This window comes from Linepithema humile, chromosome 1 (assembly GCF_040581485.1).
Source record: "Linepithema humile isolate Giens D197 chromosome 1, Lhum_UNIL_v1.0, whole genome shotgun sequence".
In the NCBI taxonomy this organism is placed as follows: domain Eukaryota; kingdom Metazoa; phylum Arthropoda; class Insecta; order Hymenoptera; family Formicidae; genus Linepithema; species Linepithema humile.
Genome location: NC_090128.1, coordinates 3,562,478 through 3,583,794, shown reverse-complemented (window position 1 = coordinate 3,583,794; position 21,317 = coordinate 3,562,478). Strand labels below are relative to the sequence as shown.

General features: G+C 37.8%; 1 protein-coding gene across 3 annotated transcripts in view; it reads left to right on the top strand.

The window, feature by feature from the left end:
* Positions 1-845: 845 nt before the first annotated feature.
* Sh (Potassium voltage-gated channel protein Shaker) overlaps positions 846-21,317 on the top strand; it is a 107,151-nt gene continuing 86,679 nt past the window's right edge. The window contains exon 1 of one of the 3 annotated variants that reach the window (XM_067346979.1): positions 846-1,513. In XM_067346979.1, the coding sequence (XP_067203080.1) occupies positions 1,341-1,513 (173 nt within the window). In that variant the 5' untranslated portion in view covers positions 846-1,340. The remainder of the gene's footprint in view (positions 1,514-21,317) is intronic. The other 2 variants (XM_012370843.2, XM_012370842.2) reach the window with 2 other exon arrangements.

Below are 21,317 nucleotides of genomic sequence, written 5' to 3'. Positions count from 1 at the left end.
TTGAAGAATAATTTTACACAAATTAGTGTTGAGAATTGAGAATTCGGATCGATCTGCTTTAAAGACGATACAGCAAAATATATGTTTTAAGAAATATGTGCTTTTGCGAGTCCTTATTTAAAAGGTAATCCTGGGAGGATTGTTTTTGCGATCCCCTTTTGCATTAGAACGGCAGGATATCTCCCGTGGAAAAAAAAAGATAATTAGATTTTTCTTTCGATTTGAATAGTCCTTATTGAGATTGGTTCGCTATTTTCGCGATGCTCTCATTTAATTTTTAAGGAATGAATCGTTTAAAAATAAGTCGCCGCAACTCGGTTAGCAATCTTTTGAAGTATTTTTTAGTAAAGTGTTATTTAACGTTTAGCTATCAATTAAAAGAGAATTTGTCTTAATTTTATTAGCGTTACAACGAATTTCAAACACAATCGATATTAAATAAACATTGTCTAGAAACCAAACAAGCGAAACTTAAGATGAAACTTTTCGGATAAACTTGTTGAATATTTTATTATGGCGGTCGATTTTATTATGATCAGTCGACCTCAATTCCAAGGAGAACCAATCCCCACATTTCAGCGCGAATGTAAAGAATTTAAAAAAGATTCAGATCTCTTTATCTTCACACAAAGTTGAACGGATTTTGATCCGTCGTTAACTTCGCCAAATCTTTCTCGTTCAGCCGGCGGTTTAACTACGTTGACTGGGAAGAAGGGAAGAAAGACGCCGACGGCGACGTCTCGGACGACGTCGCTGCGAGATCGGCCGTCGGGACTGGAGTACGCACGCGGGTGCGAGTGCACAAACGAACGGACGGAAGTGGTGGTGTCTGGGGCGGGACGGGGGGGTGCGGGGCCTGCAAAGCCTTGTGACCGAAACGAAGGATTAGATGGTGGAGGTGCTCAAGGGCCGGGCTCGGGAGCCTACGGGGCCGCGCAGGGCACCTCGCACCTACCCAGCAGGGCCAGTGCAGCTGCAGGTGCGCCGTGTGGGCCCTCGCGTGGACGTAGGAGTCGCCTCCTCCTCTTTGGCTCAGCTCGAAGGGGGAGACTCGAAGGATCGCGGCGCCGAGTCACGCATTCGGTTCGTCTGTATCCTTGAGGCGACGGACCTCAAGGAAGCGGGCCAGGAAGGACGGCCCGAGATCATCGCGCGGAACGTACGAAGCGCGAAGAGCGAAACGCTCTCGTCGGACAAGGTTGTTCCGACGAGACAGGACGAGGCGACGAAAGGGCGCGTTAGTCCGGGAGGAGGCGGGCCGCTCGAAGCGGCCAGATTCGTAGACAAGTCGGAGCCCGGATCGTCGGGCTCCTATATAAAGAGCGAGGCTGGCGAGCGCAATGTGGCAGAGCGGCGGCATGGGCACCCATGCGGCCAACAACCCGTGGATGAAGCTCATGGGCATCGTCCACAAAGAGCGGAGGCATCACGACTCGGGGTCCACCGCCGCCGCCGCCGCTTCTGGGGTGCAGGGTTCGGCGACCACCGGCAGCAACGATCGGACGCTCAATCAGTGCGTATATATTTGATCCTGAAATCTCTTCGCTAACTCTCGTTACGTATGAGAATTATTCGATAAATGAGTCTCTCAACGTTGAAAACTTTCACTACTAGATTTATTAATTTTTAAATATACATATAAATGTCATTTGATGTTAAAAAAACATACATTTTATACATCATTTAGTTGTTTAATTCTATTTAACTGTGTGCGTTTTGGATTTATACAATTATTAATTTTTTTATATTGGAATATTTCTGTGCAATTTTTACGTATCTTATTTATCGGGCGATTCTCATACTGTTTTAATTTTATTAGTATAAATTATTATAAATAGAGTTTTACCGGGTGAATTCTTCTCAAGGATTTTCTCATAAAAAGCTCGAATTACGTGCGAAAGGTACTCACACCGTGCTGAAAATTTATCGATGATACTCGTTGAACTGACAAAGCGAACGTAAGATGATTGAAACTCGACGAATTCGATTTACCCGTTTGAAGGGTCGATGAGAGCAAACACGTCGCGTCGTCGAGAAAGAAAGGGGCAGTTGAGCCGCGCGCAGTCGTAGACACGATCTTCTACTCGCTCGTTTCCTGTCACTCTCAATCGAGGTACTTGATCGGTGCGCAAATTCTTCGCAAGTGTTCCGCAGTTGGCGCGGAACCGGTGACTTCAATTTTACGAGCCAGCTGCTCGAATAGATATTGGTATTCGCTATGCATCGCAGCGCATCGATATGATGTGTCTGTCTATTTCTGCTTCGTTGTACGCATAAACCCTTCAATCGTTTAATTTTTTTGTTTTATATGTTTCACAAGTCTATAAATTTTTTTATTTTTTGTCATGAAAAGCAGAACTCAATCCTTAAATTTCTCTACACACTATTATATTGTTACTCGTATTGCGTACTGCACATGTATGTACAAAGTATTCGCCTTATCAAACGCTAATTTTCAACTTAAAAAAAATCACATATTGATTTCTTACATTTATTGCTATGTACACAAATTTTCTCAACACTTTTATAGAATTTTTATATTATATAATCTTGTATATTGTTTTTTGATAATCATAAAATTAGCACATTATTGTTGTTCACTCTTTATATCGAAATGTAGTCATATTGAGTTCGCACGATGACATTTTGCATTAAGTAAGTCGGAACAAGCAACTGTGATATCGAAACGGTCTCCGTTTCATTTCATCGTTGCTTCCGGTTGCTCTTCCTGTTGTTGTTTCAGTTGTTCTGAACAACTTCGTCTGTTGCTCGACGCCTTGCATTTATACAGTCTCGTTTATCTTCCCTATTCGAAAGTTTTGCTAGTTCTCGTCCATCCTTCATCATCGTGTTCTCCGTTTCCCTCTCTCTTCTCAAGACTCGTTAGTTAGGATGCGCGTCGACCAATTTTACCCCTTAAAATCACACGAACTCCAAATTGTATGGCTGAAAAAGACGCGGTCGCGTAGGCCGTCATTTAAAAGCGTCCTTTTTCCTATCTTTTTTAGCACATTCGATAAAATTTCTAATTACGTTGCAACATAGTTAATATTTAGGTAATATTAATAAATTGTCAATAATTAACAACATTAATACAAGAATATACTACTTACAATAACTTAATAATATCAATTTCTCGATTGTTATTGCTATTATTAAGTTATTTCAAGTAGTATATTTTTGTATCAATATTATTAACATTATTAACAATTTACTAATAATTTATTTTTAACTTGGCAATCTTTGCTTCAAACGTCCTACGAACGCTTAGCTCTTCACATATTTATGTGTATCCTAAATCTTTCTCCCTTTGCGGTTTGCATCGTAAAGAATGTGAGGACGCGTTTATCGTCCACCGTCGTTTAATTTCCGGTTGAGCAGGCGGTAGAGAAACGAGGGTCGTTTCCCTAGAAAGTTGCTCTTTCGATGCTGACGAATGTTAGGTTCTCCGGGCAGGTGAGCGATTCCTGTGAGAACGATTTTATTTTGCCGAGAGGAATTCCAGCGACGACGTAGACGGACGTTGAGGAATGCCCTTATACCCGGAGATCCTCGAGTACATACATAGTTTTAGACAGCTCGAAACTGCAAAAGCGAACAGCAAGATGAGTATAGGGACTAGTTCTGGGATACTGTGCAAACATTTTCGTTTACCTTTGAACCATGTTGCTTATTTGTTCACGCGACTGTGTAAGTATGTTTACCAATTTTACATTGAGAGAAGCAAAAAAGTTGCAAGACGTATTAAAAAGTCGGATTCAGCGGGAATGGGCCACGAAAACCAGACGCGATGGAGATTTACCTCGAAACGTTATATATTTAAATTTTAAATTAGAGCAAAAAATTTTGCCGAGAGCGACTTACTTAAAGCAATTTAACCTAAATACTCGGACCGCAAATGTGTGAATTCACTTTAATTACACGATAGCTGTGATACGCGATGACAAGATGAGAGCTTCGTTTTTTCGCGCCTTTGACGATTGAAGCGTGTACGTGGGTGGGCTTTAATACGTGTATTGTAGAGAAAGCAAAAAAGATCGCGAAAGAGGAGAATGCATGCTTTTCCTTTTATCACGCTCTGCTTTTCACGTGAGAAACGGTTAGATCGGTGCGCCGCGCCGTTGAATGAAATATCGTGAAAGCCTTTCGCTAATGCCTCGCTTTTATACGAACTTTTATATGCAGGAGTTATGGATCTCCGAATCTTCGGATCCGATTAAGAAAATTGTGTTAGCGAAAATATTTCAGCTTCGCTGAAAGAGAGACGGTGGATTACGTTACTAAACGCTGCAAACCAGCATGACAGATTCGAGCGATAGATGTGAATCTAAAACGCGGCCGGCAGTCGATGAATTTGTTCCGTTTCGCGGCCGGAAATTGAGAGGAGCGGGAAAATCACATTTTATCCATCGAACAACTAAAATTGAACCGCGCATCTGCCATGCCGTATTTGTCTCTCATTAGAACTTGACGATGAAATCTATGAGCCTGTCCATGCCGTCGCCACGATGCCTTCTATTATCTTCCCGCAAACGCGGTTCCGCGCGGCTCGTTGTTCCAAAGTTTGCCTCGCTTCAGTGCCCATTCATTCATGAGCGATCGGCGATAATGATACTCGCAAAATTAATGGAAAGCGAATGAATGGAATGGTGGGAAACGATTGATGAGGGGAGGGGATGCTAAAATATTACCTTGTTGGCATAATAGGCCGCGCCACGCCGCGCCAGTGGCGTATCTTCATCGTAAACTCTGTCCACAATCTCGTTTTATCAAATATATCGAAATAAATCTTGTGTTGTAACTCATTAAATATGAATCCTCTCAAAAGATTTACTGAAGTCGAAATTCGCAGACTCGAGAACGGTAGCTTTAAATCCATAAATTTTAAGAAGCAAATCCCAGATCTTCGTGTCTAGCACGTGTGTCATCGAAGATGATGCCTAGATTCGATAAAGTGGAATATTATGTATTAAATAATTTTAAAATTTATAAAAGTTAAGTCATATAACATTAAGAAATTGCCGGCAAAATTTTCTCGCAATAAAGAAATTTTACACGATTTTATTGAGAGAAATATCTCCCTTTGCAACGTCCCAAGATTCGTCGGTCGTACAAAAATCCCTTATGGGAAGAATTTGTCTTCCTTCCAGCTCGGCATTTTTCGCGGCAATTCCCCGAAGCGTTACCTTTTAGGTAAAAGCGCTCGATATATCGGATGGTTCAAAGAGATCGCCACAAATTTCGAAGGTAGAATCGCATTTTGCATTTTTGTATAATGCTCGCAATGTTGGCGGAATAGGCTGTCGAAATTTTGACGAAATCCACTTGAAGAGTCTTGATATGGATACATGTGGCTAGAATAAGATCATAAGTGGGACAATTGATAAAAGTGATTAATAATAGCAGAGAATGAGCGAGAATCGTTCGCGCAGTCAGCGTTTCGTTACTGTAATCGCTCTATTATCGCGATCAATATGTCACTGCGACACGAGAATAGAGTAATAAATACGCTATACTCTCGTTACAACATATACATACACGGAATGAAATCTAAAATAATCGGGACACGCGAGAAATAAGTGAGAGAAATGAAAGCGATATCTTCAAACCTTCTACTCAAGCGTAAGTTAACTGATACACTTCTTCTTATTCTGATTTCGTCTGACAAAAATATTATTCTACGTTTGGAAACGTAAAATCCATTTCAGATGATCTATAATTCACGACAGAATTTGAAATAGAATGCTATTTGTAATTTTATGCATCGTATAACGCAGAAAATATTTGACGAGTCAGAATATACATACGCATATACGATATATTTCGTTTTATAACTAAAACGGTTTAGTGGAAAAAATTTTTGGAAAATAAAAAAAACTTTTTGTAATTTAATATAACGTTTAACGTATAATTTAATATAAACAATTAAATGGTTAATACAAATATTTTTTGAAGCAATTTAATACAAACATTTTTTTTAATATTTTATGTGCGTTAAAGATTTTCATCGGTGGATTTTTATTCTCATAAATTATGACGGCTATATATTAGGATAAAGCTTTATGTAAAGTTAAAAGCGGATAAGGTACCTGCAATCCTCTTCGTATATTTTGATATGTGTATCCTGATTCTTCAAATGTTTCCTATATTATACGGCACATAAAATTGTAAATAGAATTTTATCTCGAATTCTGTCGCGAATTATAAATCATCTAAAGTGAGCTTAAGTTTCAGGTACGTGAGTAAACAAACGAGAAGCAAAAAGTACATACGATGTTAAAAGCGCCTTAATAGCGTTTGACATATACGAGGGTGGCAATTAAATGTAAGATGAAAAAATAAATAATAATTTACACAACAAATAAATTATAAACTAATGAAAATATAGTTTCGGATTTTTTTTTATCAACAGTCATGATACACGAATGTTGTAACTTAGAAACGAGAAAAACAATGACTCGAAAATACTCCAAACTTGGCAAAACTTCATGTGTTAAGGCACTTATGACGCTGTGTATATGGTACTAATTCATTTTTACGGACCATTCTTCCGCACGATCTTGATATCCGAAAGCTTTCGCTTCGCTATTACGGCATTTTGCGGCACCGGCCATTTATTCGCGCGTCTTATCGCTTATGTAAACGTAATCACTTCTGTAAACGCGATTACTTTTCTACGCGCACTCGGATTGGCTCACAGAATAAGAGATACATAGTTATTGATATTTTAAACCTTTTCTGGTTTTTATTTATTATTCAACGTCAACGTTAAAAATTATAGTTATTAAAAATTATAGTTATTACATTGCTATGAGCATTAATTGGAAAAATAACAAAAATTAAGCATTACATTTTACTTAAAAAAATTTTATGACACTAATCTTTGAGAAATGGAACATGCTCTACGAAAATACCGTAAATAATAAATGTTTGTTTCAATGGTTCAGGTTTCCTCTCTCGGAATTCTCGTTGCCGGCTCGTTGCGAATTTCTCTCTTCCACGTGTACATAATTTACAAAGGTGCATCTCTCTTGAGTGACTGTCCGTAATTGTAAACAGTGTCAACAACTGTGTTTCTTCGTTTATCTACGTGTTTGCGAAAGCTTGTCACGCGGCGTTCTGCGGCGCGCGGTGGCTTCTATCCGTTCTTATTCAAAGACGACGTGAGAGGTGTTCAGTACAATTTCCAGCACGCTGAAATAATTCATTCCTAGACAGACGGCTAGATGGGAAGTGCCGGCGAGGCGTGCGCAGCTTGAAAGCGACGCACCGGCTCGCTGCTTCTGGCGCTAAGAAGCGACCGCGGATCCTCATTACGTCCGTCATCGAAGCGAAAGAGTTGACCGAGGGCCGCGACGAAGCTTTTCTGAATCCAACCGCACCGGTTAGACCGTATCTTTTGTCTAAGCACCTGTTGCGACTCACTCGGCAAACTATGCGAGAGCAAGAGAGAGGGAGGGAACGAGATTGCGCTCCGTTATTCGCGCTTTCTGACGCCGGATTTAGCCATCTAGAATGCATACACTTTGGCGCGTATCCCGTCTCAGCATATTTAGTGCTAAATGTAGACGTAATTCTCGTTTCACGAGAATGGAGATTAAATGTAATTTTCACGTTAGGTAAATAGAGCATTCATAACCTAGGTCCTAAATTTCGGCGCAAAGAGCATCGATATTGCAGTCTCTCTCCTTCCGCATGGATTTAATATGATAAATTTCAATGCATGCGATATGCTTGATGCATTTAAATGAGATGTCATCACATTTCGCAGTATAATAGCGCGCGTGTGTAAGAATTTCTATAAATGGCATACGATATGCATATACAAAATGTGTATGTGCGACGGGAAATGTAAATCGCGACACGTAATACTTCGATAATCAATGTGGGGGAAGCACGCTGACGAAGATCGTCGTTTACAATCGGTGAAATGGTTTTTACACGAAGAGAAAATATGTCCGTGATCGAGAATAATGTAAAGGCAAAAAGAAAACATTAAAAAAGAAAGATAAAAACTCGGCGTTGCGTTAGTTGCGCTTTTTCGCGGCGGTATAACACATACAATTGCGATGAATCCGCAAAAAGTCGCGCAATTTTTTTTCTAGAAAGAAAGGTTGTGAAACAGATTGCGCGGGGTGTTAAATTGCGACAAATGGTCGACGGGTAGAGTGAAATACGGAGGAGGAGACACGGAGCCGCCGCTGCGGGTGTACGTAAGCGACGTGCATTAGGTGAGCGCGAAAGCGAAGGTGGGCATGGAAGTGGGTGGTAGACACGCATAGATTCGACTGCGGTCGTGATGACGTTAAGAATAACGAACGAGGCCGAGGGCAAGAGCGAGGCTGCGACCCGACACCGAGCTCGCAAAACAGAGCTTCGTCACTATCATTATATGCAGCGCGACTATACAGAATGTCCGGTATAGTATCTGTACGTAGAGTCTGTGCAGTGTCTGCACGGTCGTTCGTGCTTCAGTGGTTCTCAAGAAATGGCTGATTGTGGCCTCTTATCTGACTAATTGTTAATTGATCGTCTGATCTCAAATCATTCGCTGAATTTGCATAAAAGGACATGGCGCATTTTTCTTTCAGATAACTAACTTTCGGATAAGTAACTTGAAAAATTTTTTTTACAAAATCTAGTTTTAATTGTAGAACAAATTAAAGAACATTAAATGCAAAAAAATTTTCCATGTACCGATAAATTGTTCGTGAGATATTGAGATTCAAAAATATCGCATAGTTAAAATACTATAAAGTTAAACAACGTTAACAATTACCGCAGCATATAAAAATAAAATTTTTTGCTATTTTTTCGATTGTTTTTTTTTACGTAGTATTTACAAAAATTTTAAATGCTTTTTGTTCAATTTTTTAAATATTTTTATTTGATTTGCTTTATTGTTTAAATTAGATTTTGTTTAAAAAATTTTATATTACTTTTTTAGATCATTAATTCTGAAAAAATGAGACATTTCCTTGCAGCAGACAATCAAAAATACAAATTAATTTTAAAAATATCCTTCAAACTAAAATCTACATATTATTAAAAAAATGTGTTGTATCACAATTCGTTAACAATATAATCTTTTTATTAAATTCTTTATTAATTTATTTTAAATGCAATTTGGTAGTTAAATGATAAAATATAAAGGCATTTATCCGATGCCAAATAGTGGTGTCCTCAATTAAAGTTTGGCTCTGTGAAAGCATGTAATGTACACACACAGCAACGGAATTAGAGACACGTTTCGGAGTTGATTTTTGGAGAACCTCTGGTGCAGGGAAAGACCGGGCATGGCGCGCAGGAAACCTCTAACACACTACCTCGCGCCGATTCACGGCAATGCGGTACTCTTATCTATGTTTAATAGACTGCATAGGCGGCGGTTGCAACGTCGCCCAACGTGACTGCGTGTCTTCCGCAAATCCTAACAAAATGAAAAAAAAAAGTTTGCTAGTTCGCTTGTATCCAGTTATAAAAATACATTTGCACATTTTGTTGTCGGATCAATCTAGATGAACGCGTTTTATTTTTTAGCGATAAAACATTTAGGTGTATTCGTTATACAATCATTTGGAGCGTATAATTAAATCCGTAGAGTTTTTACATCATACTATTATTTTGAAAGTCGGGATAATTGAAAATACATAAAAAATTCTTGAGAATACGAGCTCTCAGATTCTAGAAGTATTCAGTCTAGTTATAAATTTAATTTAAAAATTTAACAATTTAAACTTAATTTAAAACTTAATTTGAAAAACTAAATAAATTCCAAGAGATTTAGAATAATTTAGAAATTTAATAATTTAAGTGTTTTTTGCGTCATGCCTTTCTTTCTTTCAGAAATTCGCGATTTTGCACGAACAGTGTAGATCTTTCCATTTGTAGATCTTTAACGAGTTTCACGCTGATGCTGATTTCGATATTACGAACAATGTGAAGCTACATGTGCTAGTGATAAGACGTTTACGCAGTGACGATCTGTTTACACAATGTATATCTCCCTGGCGAAACCTGTCGCGGTATAATAAATTGTATTTTTTTTCCTCCGTCGCGCATTTTCTCTCTCCCTCGTTCTTTCATCTACTCGAGTTGTGACAACGTCATCGATATTCGTGCATGAGTGTTTTTCCGCCTGGTCGGCTCTGTCCGGAACGTAGATTTATCCACGTAGGATATTTCGCGGTGGCTATAACCATCGACCACGTCTACGCGAGATATAAAGCAGTACATATATCCCTATCGAGCAGAACGAATCGTCATATTGCGTATTCCATTGTTACGGAATAAACGTGAGTTAAAGCCACGTAATAGATGTAAGTATACACGTTCAAATAAACAGTTTAAATGGTGCAAACGTGTCGTCCAAAATTTTAGTTGATTTACTTGATTTTTTATTACATTTTAATTTGCGCTTTATGCTAAATTATGTGCTGATTTAATTTATTAAAGCTAAAGTTAAAGAGTTAAATTTGTTACATGAATAATTTTCACGACTACACACATTTTTTTGTAAGATCGTAGAATATTCAAGCAATTAAGGGACATTTCTCTGCTATTCCTAATTATCTCTCTTTATGTCTCCGTTCCTCGTTTTCGCAGAAAATACATCGTGTACGTGCGCATGGTTTAAGTATTAAGTCTTGCAAACCTGCACGGCAAGTTGGGAATATCCGGACGAATTCCTCAGACTGTTCCTTTCGTGTCCTCCTTGCATTCGTTTCTGACTTAAAGCTTTATGGACTTCCATGTTCTGCATGTTCATATCGCGCGCTTATATAGGGTGGTCTATATTATTTCGCGCGTGCATAATGTTTTTTTAGTTTGAAAAAAAAATCATTAAAGTTGCAGCTATAAATACATATTAATTTCTTCTGAAATTATTTTGTATAAGCGGGGCAAATTGTTTTCGGAAGGAAAGTTTTCTGGGTCACTCCGTGCAGCTGTTTTACGCCAGGATAGCATATCGTCGCTAAATAATACAATATCCAAGTAAAAGTTCCGAGGGATATATGTAGGATTTTTTAGGAATTTGACCAGCTCAAGAATTCGCTCGTTTTTATTGTATGCATACACATGTTCTTTTTATTTGAAAGTATTTTTATTTAAGAGGTAAGATAAAGAGATCCTTTATTTTCGCAGTATGTTTGAAAAATAGCGAAATTAATTTTTTTTTAATTTTTTGTACGAACATTATCTGCTGACAATTAATGGCGTTTTAAAACTTTATTACTTAATCTGTTAAAATGGCGAATTGTACAATATTTTTAAAACTGAATGCTTCTAACAGTTTAGTATTTCAAGAGAAACTATTCTTAATTTTGTCTTTGTATTTCAATTTTGCAAGAATATGCGGAAATGTAAGAAGTATAAAGTAAGATGCTATTTTGAACGTTGAAAATTGAATGTATCATCCGTCAAATGTTTTCTAAGAAGAGAGAACCTTCGAATAGCTGGAGGGTATTTCGTAAGACATTTTCTATTGTCGCATATCAACGTCTCCGCATAAAATTTTGACCCAGCCTGTATAGTTTGCAAGAGTACGTAGACGAAACGGATATCTATTTTTTTTCATAAAGTGAGGAGGGTTGGAGATAGATGCGTCGCGAGAATCGATAACTCTGTCTTTTTCGAAGGCGCAGGTTTAGAAGGCATCGCCGAATTTAATTTAACCTAACAAAGTAACAAAACTTTTTTTGAATATTAAAAATTAATCACAAAAAGTTATATTAATTATTTTCAAAATTGATATATGTGAATTCTTTTTTTCTTCTTAAAGATTTGAAAGTTACGAAACAATTTTCAGTGCGGATTTCGAAGTTACGGAATTTTTCCGATAACTCCGAAGTTTGCGAGTAAGCCTTCAGAAACTTTCGGTTCAACACCGATCTATACTCGTTGGATTTAATTTCCTTTTGCATTTGTAATATCGCTGCCGTTCGCAAACACTGTGTATGCATCGTCGGGATGTCTGCCTCGTCGAGAACGCATTAAAGCAGCCTAATCCGTGCCGAGCGGTGCGTTGCGTGACGTTTTAATGCATCTACTCGTGAAACAACAAGCGGCATATACGGACGTAAATACATACATATATACACGTGCACACATACATACACACGATAAATGCGTGTATAACGCTTGTGTATTACAGCGGTATAGCACAGTAGATACTCAATAGCCTTTATATTCTTTCCCGCGGGAAGTAGGCTGTGCACAAAGCGGCGTCGTGGCGAACTAATATTGACGCATCGTCACGTATCGTATAGCATAATCCACCTCGGTTTCAGCAGCTTGAGAATCTCGGCGTAATCGAAGCTACGGTTCCCCCTTGGTAATAGTAGCGAAAAAAAAGAGTAGACTGAGACGAGCAATATTCTCCGGAGGAAATTGTTTAACGAATAATCGATAATTTTGTTATGAATAAATAATCGTAATATAAATAACTCGATCAGGAAAAGCCGCGTGATGTATCTCTTATCCGATAAGTCGAGAAGCTAATCTATTGTAGATATAATTCTGGCTGAAGTAAATATTCTTCGGGGCATATTGTCCTCTTAAGTCTTGATAGCACTTGGAAAGGTCACCCAAGAGTTTCTTGCGCCAGGAGGAACCAAGGTTTTCGATTAGCCTGCTACTAGCTTCGAGACGGAAATCTCCACTGACATTTCCGAATGCGGTCACTAAAGTTCCCCACCGTTTCGAGACTTAGGCGAGTAAAGGGGTTTCGGTTGGGGTTAATCCAATTACTCTTCCTCCACTGCTCCGGCCCATTCTTTGGTCACCAATCTCCCGCGGGCGTCAGGAAGTCCGTTTGCCAAATCGCGCTCGCCGGTTGATTCCGAAGAGTCGCGCGAGCCACATTATAATGTGCCACGTGTTGCTGTGTTCGCGTGTAACGTTGTTACAGAGCGATTACGCGCCTTAGAAAAAATCATAGCCGCGCGCTAATGATCGTCGCGTGAATCGCGCACTTATGTTCCGCGCGATGACCGAAAATGCAGCAGTCGTGGATCTATTAAAAATTAGGTATATAACGATCTGCATTTACATAACAGGTGTATGGTTAGAGAGAGAAGAAAGAGCAAGAATAATCATAATTTGTAAATTAAAAAGGACTGACTTAATGCAATAATATCGTTGCCAATCTTCATTTATTTCACGTCTGATGAGTCCGTTTTAAGCGATTTATAATTCACGTCAGAATTTCAGATGGAAATCTATTTATTATTTTATGTAACAGAAAAAATTGGAATACATACATATGTATATATTTCTATTTTCAAGTTTTAAATAGTTCCTCTTACTTCATAAATTATAAATGCAATTTGAACAAAAATTTTATCACAAATTAGAGATCGTTTAAAATGGGTTTTAATAAAATTAAAAGTTGAAATGCCAGTGATATATATTTCATTATCGCGATCGTGATAAATTTTTAGTAGTTTAATCCGGCGCACGGTGTTATTGCGAAATTTTCCGCGTAATTAAGGACGCCACCGCGAGAAAACAGTATGATAAAAAAGAAAAGAAGGTTGTGAGGTAAAGGTATTGATCGTTCCCAAAGAATTAATTACTGTTTTTTGTGCGCAGAGCGCCTCGAAAATAATATTACAGGCTTTTTTGATCAACTTGTGGTCGATTTTTTCTTATTAATTATTTTATGAGAGGTGTTATTTTGTTAGTTTCAAGCTTGAATATTTTGAAAATTAATTTTCAATAAAAAACTTGTTAGAGAAAAGTGGACATTATATTTTATATTTATGAGGCTTTATTGTGTGATGCAATATTAATATAAGTGAGCTCTGTAATATTTTTATATTACAGAGGCATATTATTAGGCATATTTTTACGAGCAAAAGTCAAAACTTTTCGGAACCATTGTTTGAATTTTTATAATAAATTTTTAAACGCACACATTTATTTTTAAATAACGACTTTCAAACGACTAAACTTTTTTTTGACTCTTTTGTGCTGTTTATTTTTTGCGATTTACGCGGTTATGTACGTTTTTATGACTGCGAGCTTTTATTGTTAAACAAAACAATCGCATGTTTAACGAGGGATTAAACAAAACTAATCAGAGACGTGTGGCAGCACGAGTTTGTTTCATGAGTCACATTGTTTTTCTAAAAACGACGATTGTCACTGCAACTGGATTTGTGCGTTTTATTATACGGGCGCTCGTTAACTCCTTCCGCCGGATAACCGCAGGAACAACTGAAAATGTCGGTTAATATACGTTAGATGTTTTCATCCAACTATTTCAACTCCATATTCTGGAAAATATCCAACGAAAATTCAAGTGTCACAATAACTTCAACTGCGACGGAACAACGCGTGTAAAATGTTTGGAAATACGCAGGACGTGCGTGCGATAGAACGCTTAGAAATGATAATGAATTATTTTAATAGGAATTAGAGTTTCAGCAGTGAAATATGTCCAAATTTATAATAAATATTATTGGGATATGTAGAGAGCCTAATTTATAACATATATTATCAAGTATGTAGAGCATGCGATAACGTTTAAAATAATTTCTACATACATACAGTATTTTGAATAATTAAATGGTACACACGAATCAATTATGTCTGAATCGAGAATTTACAGAGAGTTTACAGAGTTAAAGGGCTTAAAAAACTGTATACGTTTAGTTTAAGATTTCTGAAGGAAATATCTACATATTTAAGAAATTAAAAAATACATATATATTTTATTGTAGCAAATGAAAAGATATGAGAATTGTAAAAATTTGAAATGACGTAAATATAAATGACACATGTGTGCTTTAAAATAAATATAACGATGCTCTAAATTTACAATGAAATACATAAATAAAAAGTACTTCCTTCGAACCATTTTATCTGTATCCGAAGCTGTCGTATCCAGAGATATATGTGAAGAGAAAGAGAAAATGTGGAGAGATATCTGTGAATGTCTTCCTGCGGGATTTTCACGCGTAAAGACATGGATTTGCCGCAGCGAAAAAGTTTCACCGCTCGATGGGCGGATGAAAGATTGTGAGGAGTTGGGAATAAGCGGACGGGGACATGAAAAAGTGAGGATAGCGCGATGAAAGGATCGTTTGCGGTTGGAGTCCTCTATTTACAGAGTGGCCAAATTTGGCAAGTTTTCTTTGCCAGGAACTTGTGATATTGGCACCGTTTCAACACGTATGATTGTTCCGTCGTTTCTGCACTGCGTTCATTGTTTTGAACGCGTGTCTCGTCTGGTGAATGTCGGTGTCCGTTATTTTTGATGCCACGTGGTTTTCTCGTCTCGGTTTACACGAATTGAGATGTCTTTAGGACGGAAAACATTTATTCGCGTCAGTTGCAATATCTCGAGTTTTAAATGGATTTTCTTAATGCTCTCAATGTGTTTTGAAAAAAACTATTGTGCCTTTTTTAAATATTTTATATGATAGAATTATTTATTATTTGCAAATTTTCTCGAATAAATGCAGGTATATCGAGGATTATAATGTATAGGATAATTTTAATTAACCTATTTCTTTATTTGTCTCATGGCGAATATCACGGTAATTACTTATTAGTGTTTAATGAATCGTCGAATCAGAGCAACAGATTTGACGACACGAGACGCGGCTCTTCTATTAAACGTCGTCATTTGAAATTCACTTTCAACGAATTGACTGCAATTACTGAAATTGCGACAGTTCCGACGATGGAAGAGGCATTAATTTAATACGGAACAAAGCGAGAACTGAAAATTGAAATTGTGTTTCCAGAAAAAAGGATTAAAGAAATTTACATAAGATTTAATGTCATTGTACTAAAAGAATACATATTACATAAGAAACACTTATAGAGTAATATTGTTTTATAGAATGAAATATTGCAATTCTAAATACATAATTTTTAATATGTATGGTTAATTGAGTACAATACAATAATTCGACATATTTGCATATAATATTATTTGGAACAACGTGAGTGTTCGTAAATCTCTTAAAATATTAATTAATTATTGGAAGTATGATAATTGAATATATTTACGCACATAATAGCATTATACGTGATATCTGTATAAAATCATTTGGAGCGAACGTGAGTCTCTCGAAATTTGAAGTCTTTTCATTGCAAAGCCCGCGAGGTTTCCGCTGGTCGGTCGATACGTGATCGCGTGTGCGAAACTTCCGGCGGGGATCAAGCTCGAACGATCGGCACGCTCGCAATCAACGTGTCGTGATGATTTGCATGATAGACGATGTAACGTGACGATACTTTCGATCGTTGAAAACATATCTCTCTATCACATTACATTTTTGCAAGTTATGAAAGTAATGCTAGACTATTTTTTTTTGTCAAGTAATAAAAATCAATTCTCACAGTTATTCAGTAGCGATAAATCACGCAGAAAGATTCATCACTGAAAAGATTGAAACGCAGTTTAATTGTTACTAAACATTGCATTGCCGCTTGGGTATTATCATCTCATTGTCTCTGTCATTGTCGACATCGCCGTCGGCATCGTCGTCGCAAGAAGTCCCCGGGGAAGGTTTACTCCTGTTAGCTTGATTTCACCGTACACGCCGCATATAACGTTAACCACGTCGAGCCTACTAATAGACAGCCGACGGCTCTTAAATTGAGATTTGCTCACAATTTTCTAACAAATCAAATAAAGTGCGCTGTTTCGGAAGATATCGATAGCGCGCCTCAGACGTAATAATATCGGCAAATCTCGCGGGGGTAGAAGCACCAGATAGATATCGATCAGCTAAACGAATAAATAACAGTCAACAAATAAAGCATTTTATCTCTCTGTTGCCAAGGAACAAAACAGAAACAACATTTATCGTGAAAATTGAGGTAATACATTTTTGAAAAATAAATATTTCACATTTTGCAAATTTTCACAAATTAAATGAAACAAATTGTTTAATTGTTCACGGTTAATTTCATCGTTATTATTATTATTTGTGCGACGCCGTGGGCGATTTAGCGCGTGAGAAAGCCCGGCATTGAGCGCTCAGGCATCGAAGGGATTACGTTCATTCATGATTTTCGTGATGAATCGATAGGGATGTGTGCGCCAGCTGGTGAAGTTCCGCGCGCGCGCGCGCGCGCGACGTATATGCTGCAAAGTAGACACGCATACGCGTACGGTGGCATACAGCGAGGAGAGGGTTGTTGCTCGTATGTTGCTGCGTGGTTTACTGGGCCGATCGCTATTGCTCTTCATCGCCGCAGGCATTTCAACGTAAAATCGACAGGATTGAATCTCACCATTTTAAAGTTTGTTGTAAAAAAAAATTTTTGTGCGCCTAGATAAATGAGAAGGATTATTTCCAGACAATTGTTGTCCACTTTTAATTTTATATGAAATTTTGTTTTAAATTATGGCTATTGTGATTTATAATAGCTAGCTTATAAAAATCTATCGATGAAAATTCTAATTACAAAAGATTTTTTACTTTCCACAAATTTCTTTAAGTAGATATGAATTTTTTAAAATAGTCTTTATGTTAGACACGTGATTGATCGTAAACCAATAAGAAATCCGATAAGAATTATTTCACGGCCGGATTATAGCTTAATTTTTATAATTATTTACAAATTGTTATGTGCAATAGGTATAAATGAAAAATGAAATTGATGAAAGAAACTTTATTAAAATTAAAGTTGTTAATTATGTTGAATTACATATAACGTTGGAAAATTTTTAGCAATATGGTAAACATTGCCTACCGATAGAATCACCGCTGATTGCGCGATGCACGTGTTGCACCCTCGTTGCAAGAAGTGGGTGGAGCCATCTACTCGTTTCTGTGCGAAACAAACATGCTTTTATACAAATGCTGATATGTTTGGTAAATTATTTGTTTTTTGCTAATCTGTATTATCCACGCATTTGCATGCATTATTTTGACATTTTTCAACATTAGCAAAAGTGGCTGAAACACATTACATACAAACGGAGAGAATTCTAATTTTAATTATACATGGCGTTTATATCGCGAAAGGGTGTTTTGTTCTGAATATCTCATAACTGCAAGGCAACTGGATATGTTCAGGACATCTCGTTAGAAAGTCAATTGCCAGACTCGCATTCTAAGTATTCGCGAAACGCGCGCCATGGCAACGAGTTGGTAATTAATCATGCACCGTTTTCGCGCACTATTGTACGTACTCATACACACAGAACGACACTGAAAACCCCCGATCGCGTCGTGGCGAGCGACAGTGAGGACGGGACCGAAATAGCGCCGTCCTTTACGGTCGCGACGGCGACCCTCAACCCTTTTGAATTCTCGTTAAGCGCCGGCATTCGCGGAAGTTTCCAAACGAGCTCGATCATCGATCTTTCCCTGGCTGTGTACGCCATTATCCTCGCGAACTTCGCGGTCGTAATTCCACGGGATAACGTTTTGAATGCCCCCACCGCGATAAGGCGATAATAACTCATTCTGTCCGCTTCTTCTTTCGGATCTCCTTTCGAAGGCACGCCAATTTCGCGAATATTAAGACGGCGATGAGATTACCAAAGTATGTGTCAAGTTAGCTCCCGCAAAAATTCGGTCGCAGGATGCTCATCGCCGGTCTGTTGTAATTCCTTGAGAGTGATAGGGTCTCGCTCGTAGGAGGAAGAAATTGAATTTCATGCAGGATTATTCTTGCAGATTAAAAGGAAGGTGGAGAACTTATTAGGATTCTAGTCGAGAGATCTTGTTCGAATGATGCTGGCACGTTAGAGATGTCTTACGTTTGAATTCTTTAACTAAACGTTTTTTATTTGCCGTTTTGCCGTCGAAGCTTTCTGTTTCCAGTCACGTTTTCATAATTCATTTAGAGAGATAAATGAAATAATTCTATTTATTGGTACAAAGATGCTATTTTTAAGGCAACCGTGTTACTTGAAGTGTGTTACATTGCACACATGTATCGATGTTCTCTGTTACGTTGTCCCTTTCGAATGACCGATTCAATTATCTCGATTGACCCTGTGTCCCGGCGGCGAGAGGGTTGAATTACCAGTGCTGCATGCGCTTTCAGTGCACTTTGTCGCGATGGCCGACAGATGGCTCGTTGGCGACGTATGCACGTGCATCTGCACACCCCTCGTGGCCTCCCCACCTGCTGCCCGCCAACCCCCGAATCCCACCAGCGGCGTCGGTGACGTCAAGACGCATTGCGACATATCGCGCTGCCCTGCTTCCCGCCCTCTCCCTCCTCGCCGATGGCGCGCTTTTTAGCCCGCACTTGAACCCGCTCTCGTGTTCGCCTTCAACGATCGTTTCGTGAATGGGCATGGTCGTCTTGTAGAGGGGAACTTTGTTTGGTTAAATTGGAAATCAATTATTTTTCATCGTTAGAGAAAAGCCGGATTTATTTATTGGATTTACTTATTGGATTTATTTCTTATAAAGAAATAATGGAACTACAAGAATTAATGCCATTGCAATATATGTTGCTTTGATTATTTTTTATTAGAATAAAACATAGAAGATTAATAAGCACTAATATAAGAAGATCAATAAACATGTAATTTGACTAATCTAATGTACTTTTGTTTCTTTTTGTTACAGGTAAGTGCAGCTACTAAATCTTATTTGTACATCGAAAGAAGGGTGAGTCGCATCCTTTTAATAGCGCAAATTTTGCGAACAAAACATATTCTTATGCGATAATGTCATTGCACATGCGAACAATTTACAAAGAATTCTTTGTTCAAGTAATAAAATATTAGGAAAAGATAACTCGTGGATTAAAAAATTATGACAGATATAAAGTTAAGGCAAATTCGAACCAGATGCTTGTGCATAGGGTTTTAATACTGAATGCAAACTTTGAGCAAGACACAAGATAGAATAAAAACACAAAACTGAATATAAGAAAAAAAACAAGAAAGGTTGAAATAGACAAGATGTTCCAAAACTTATGGATATTTTTTTAATAAGAAGTTTAGAGTCGATTTTTTTTAGTGAAAAAGTTTGAAGATTACTTTTTTAATTTTTAATATTATACTTGTATATCTTTTTAATTAAATTTCAATACGAAATTTTATTAAGCCCGCTTGGAAAAGTCTTTCTTTTTTAATTGTTTGAATACTATATATTGATATTTTCACTGAAAAAAATCCAAATCAGAGAATTAAAATGACATCCGTAAGTTTGAAATATTTGAAATATTTGACAAATCTAACATTATTTTCGCTGATTACAATAAGTATGACGGCTACGATATGGTAAATACGACAAAGATCGTTTATAAAAGTTAAAAATCAAGTATTTGATTTGAGATTTAAAACGGATTTTTCGGATATAATAGAAAGTATCGGCATACAGAACGAGAAAGCTTTCACACCTTTAACTGCGATCGATCGCGCGCCGACTGCATCCGGCTAACGTCATCATCGCGCACACGTGACCAAATTCTGAGTTTCCTGCTCCTAGTGGAAATTGCAGCGGTAATTTCATGCTTACGCGTGCGTATCGGCTTGCTGGTGGCTTTCCTTACAGCCTGCATTGCGCCAGTGCGTAAAGTAGACGATTGATCTCTATTATCGATGTGTTACGACACGAAATTCTTTATTGTGTGAAATTCTTTATCTTGATTTGTTTATTATGATCCTTTTGGATAAACGATTATCTAATCTGGTCGTGCTGAGAAATTTGCATAAGAAATTTTTTAGTCATTCAATTTTGTTTAATTCTTTAATTGGTGCAAAGCTCTGAGCTCATTGATTTCGAGGTTATCAGTTGCATTTAGAAGACAGTTTCGAAAATTTAGCTCGACTAAATTATAACAGATATCGTAACACAATTCTACCGAACATCTCAGATATTAGGAATTTAATTCCATCTTTGTCTTTGTCTTATTCAGAAAAGTTGTAGAAAGTCGTGCAATTAAGACCTTTGAAAGTTTGACTCAAAGGGCTTGTGTTTGTGTCGCGCTTCAATTCACCTGGAACTCGGTATGTCAGGAATGCGTAGAACGTGTTGTAACATCGAAAGCCGCGCATATCTGCACGATTAACCCTCGATTGTTCGTGTCAGAGGGCAGAAACAGAATGATTTGCGCGCTAATTGCAGTTAATATACTTCGTCACCCGTAAGTGATATCCTTAAAAATTCCACAGAAACATTTAGACACATGTCTAGTGGCCATATATTATAGACGTTCGTGAAAACCGCAAATAAAAATTTCCGACGTGCGGTCGTAAGAAGTCGGGATATTTATAGCGAACAGATGATGTCGCACCGATACTTTCTGAACCCGCAGTTTCTGGCAAACGCTCTGACGTTGTTTAGCCGTTCCCAGACCAGACATTACCTCCGTTTCCAAAA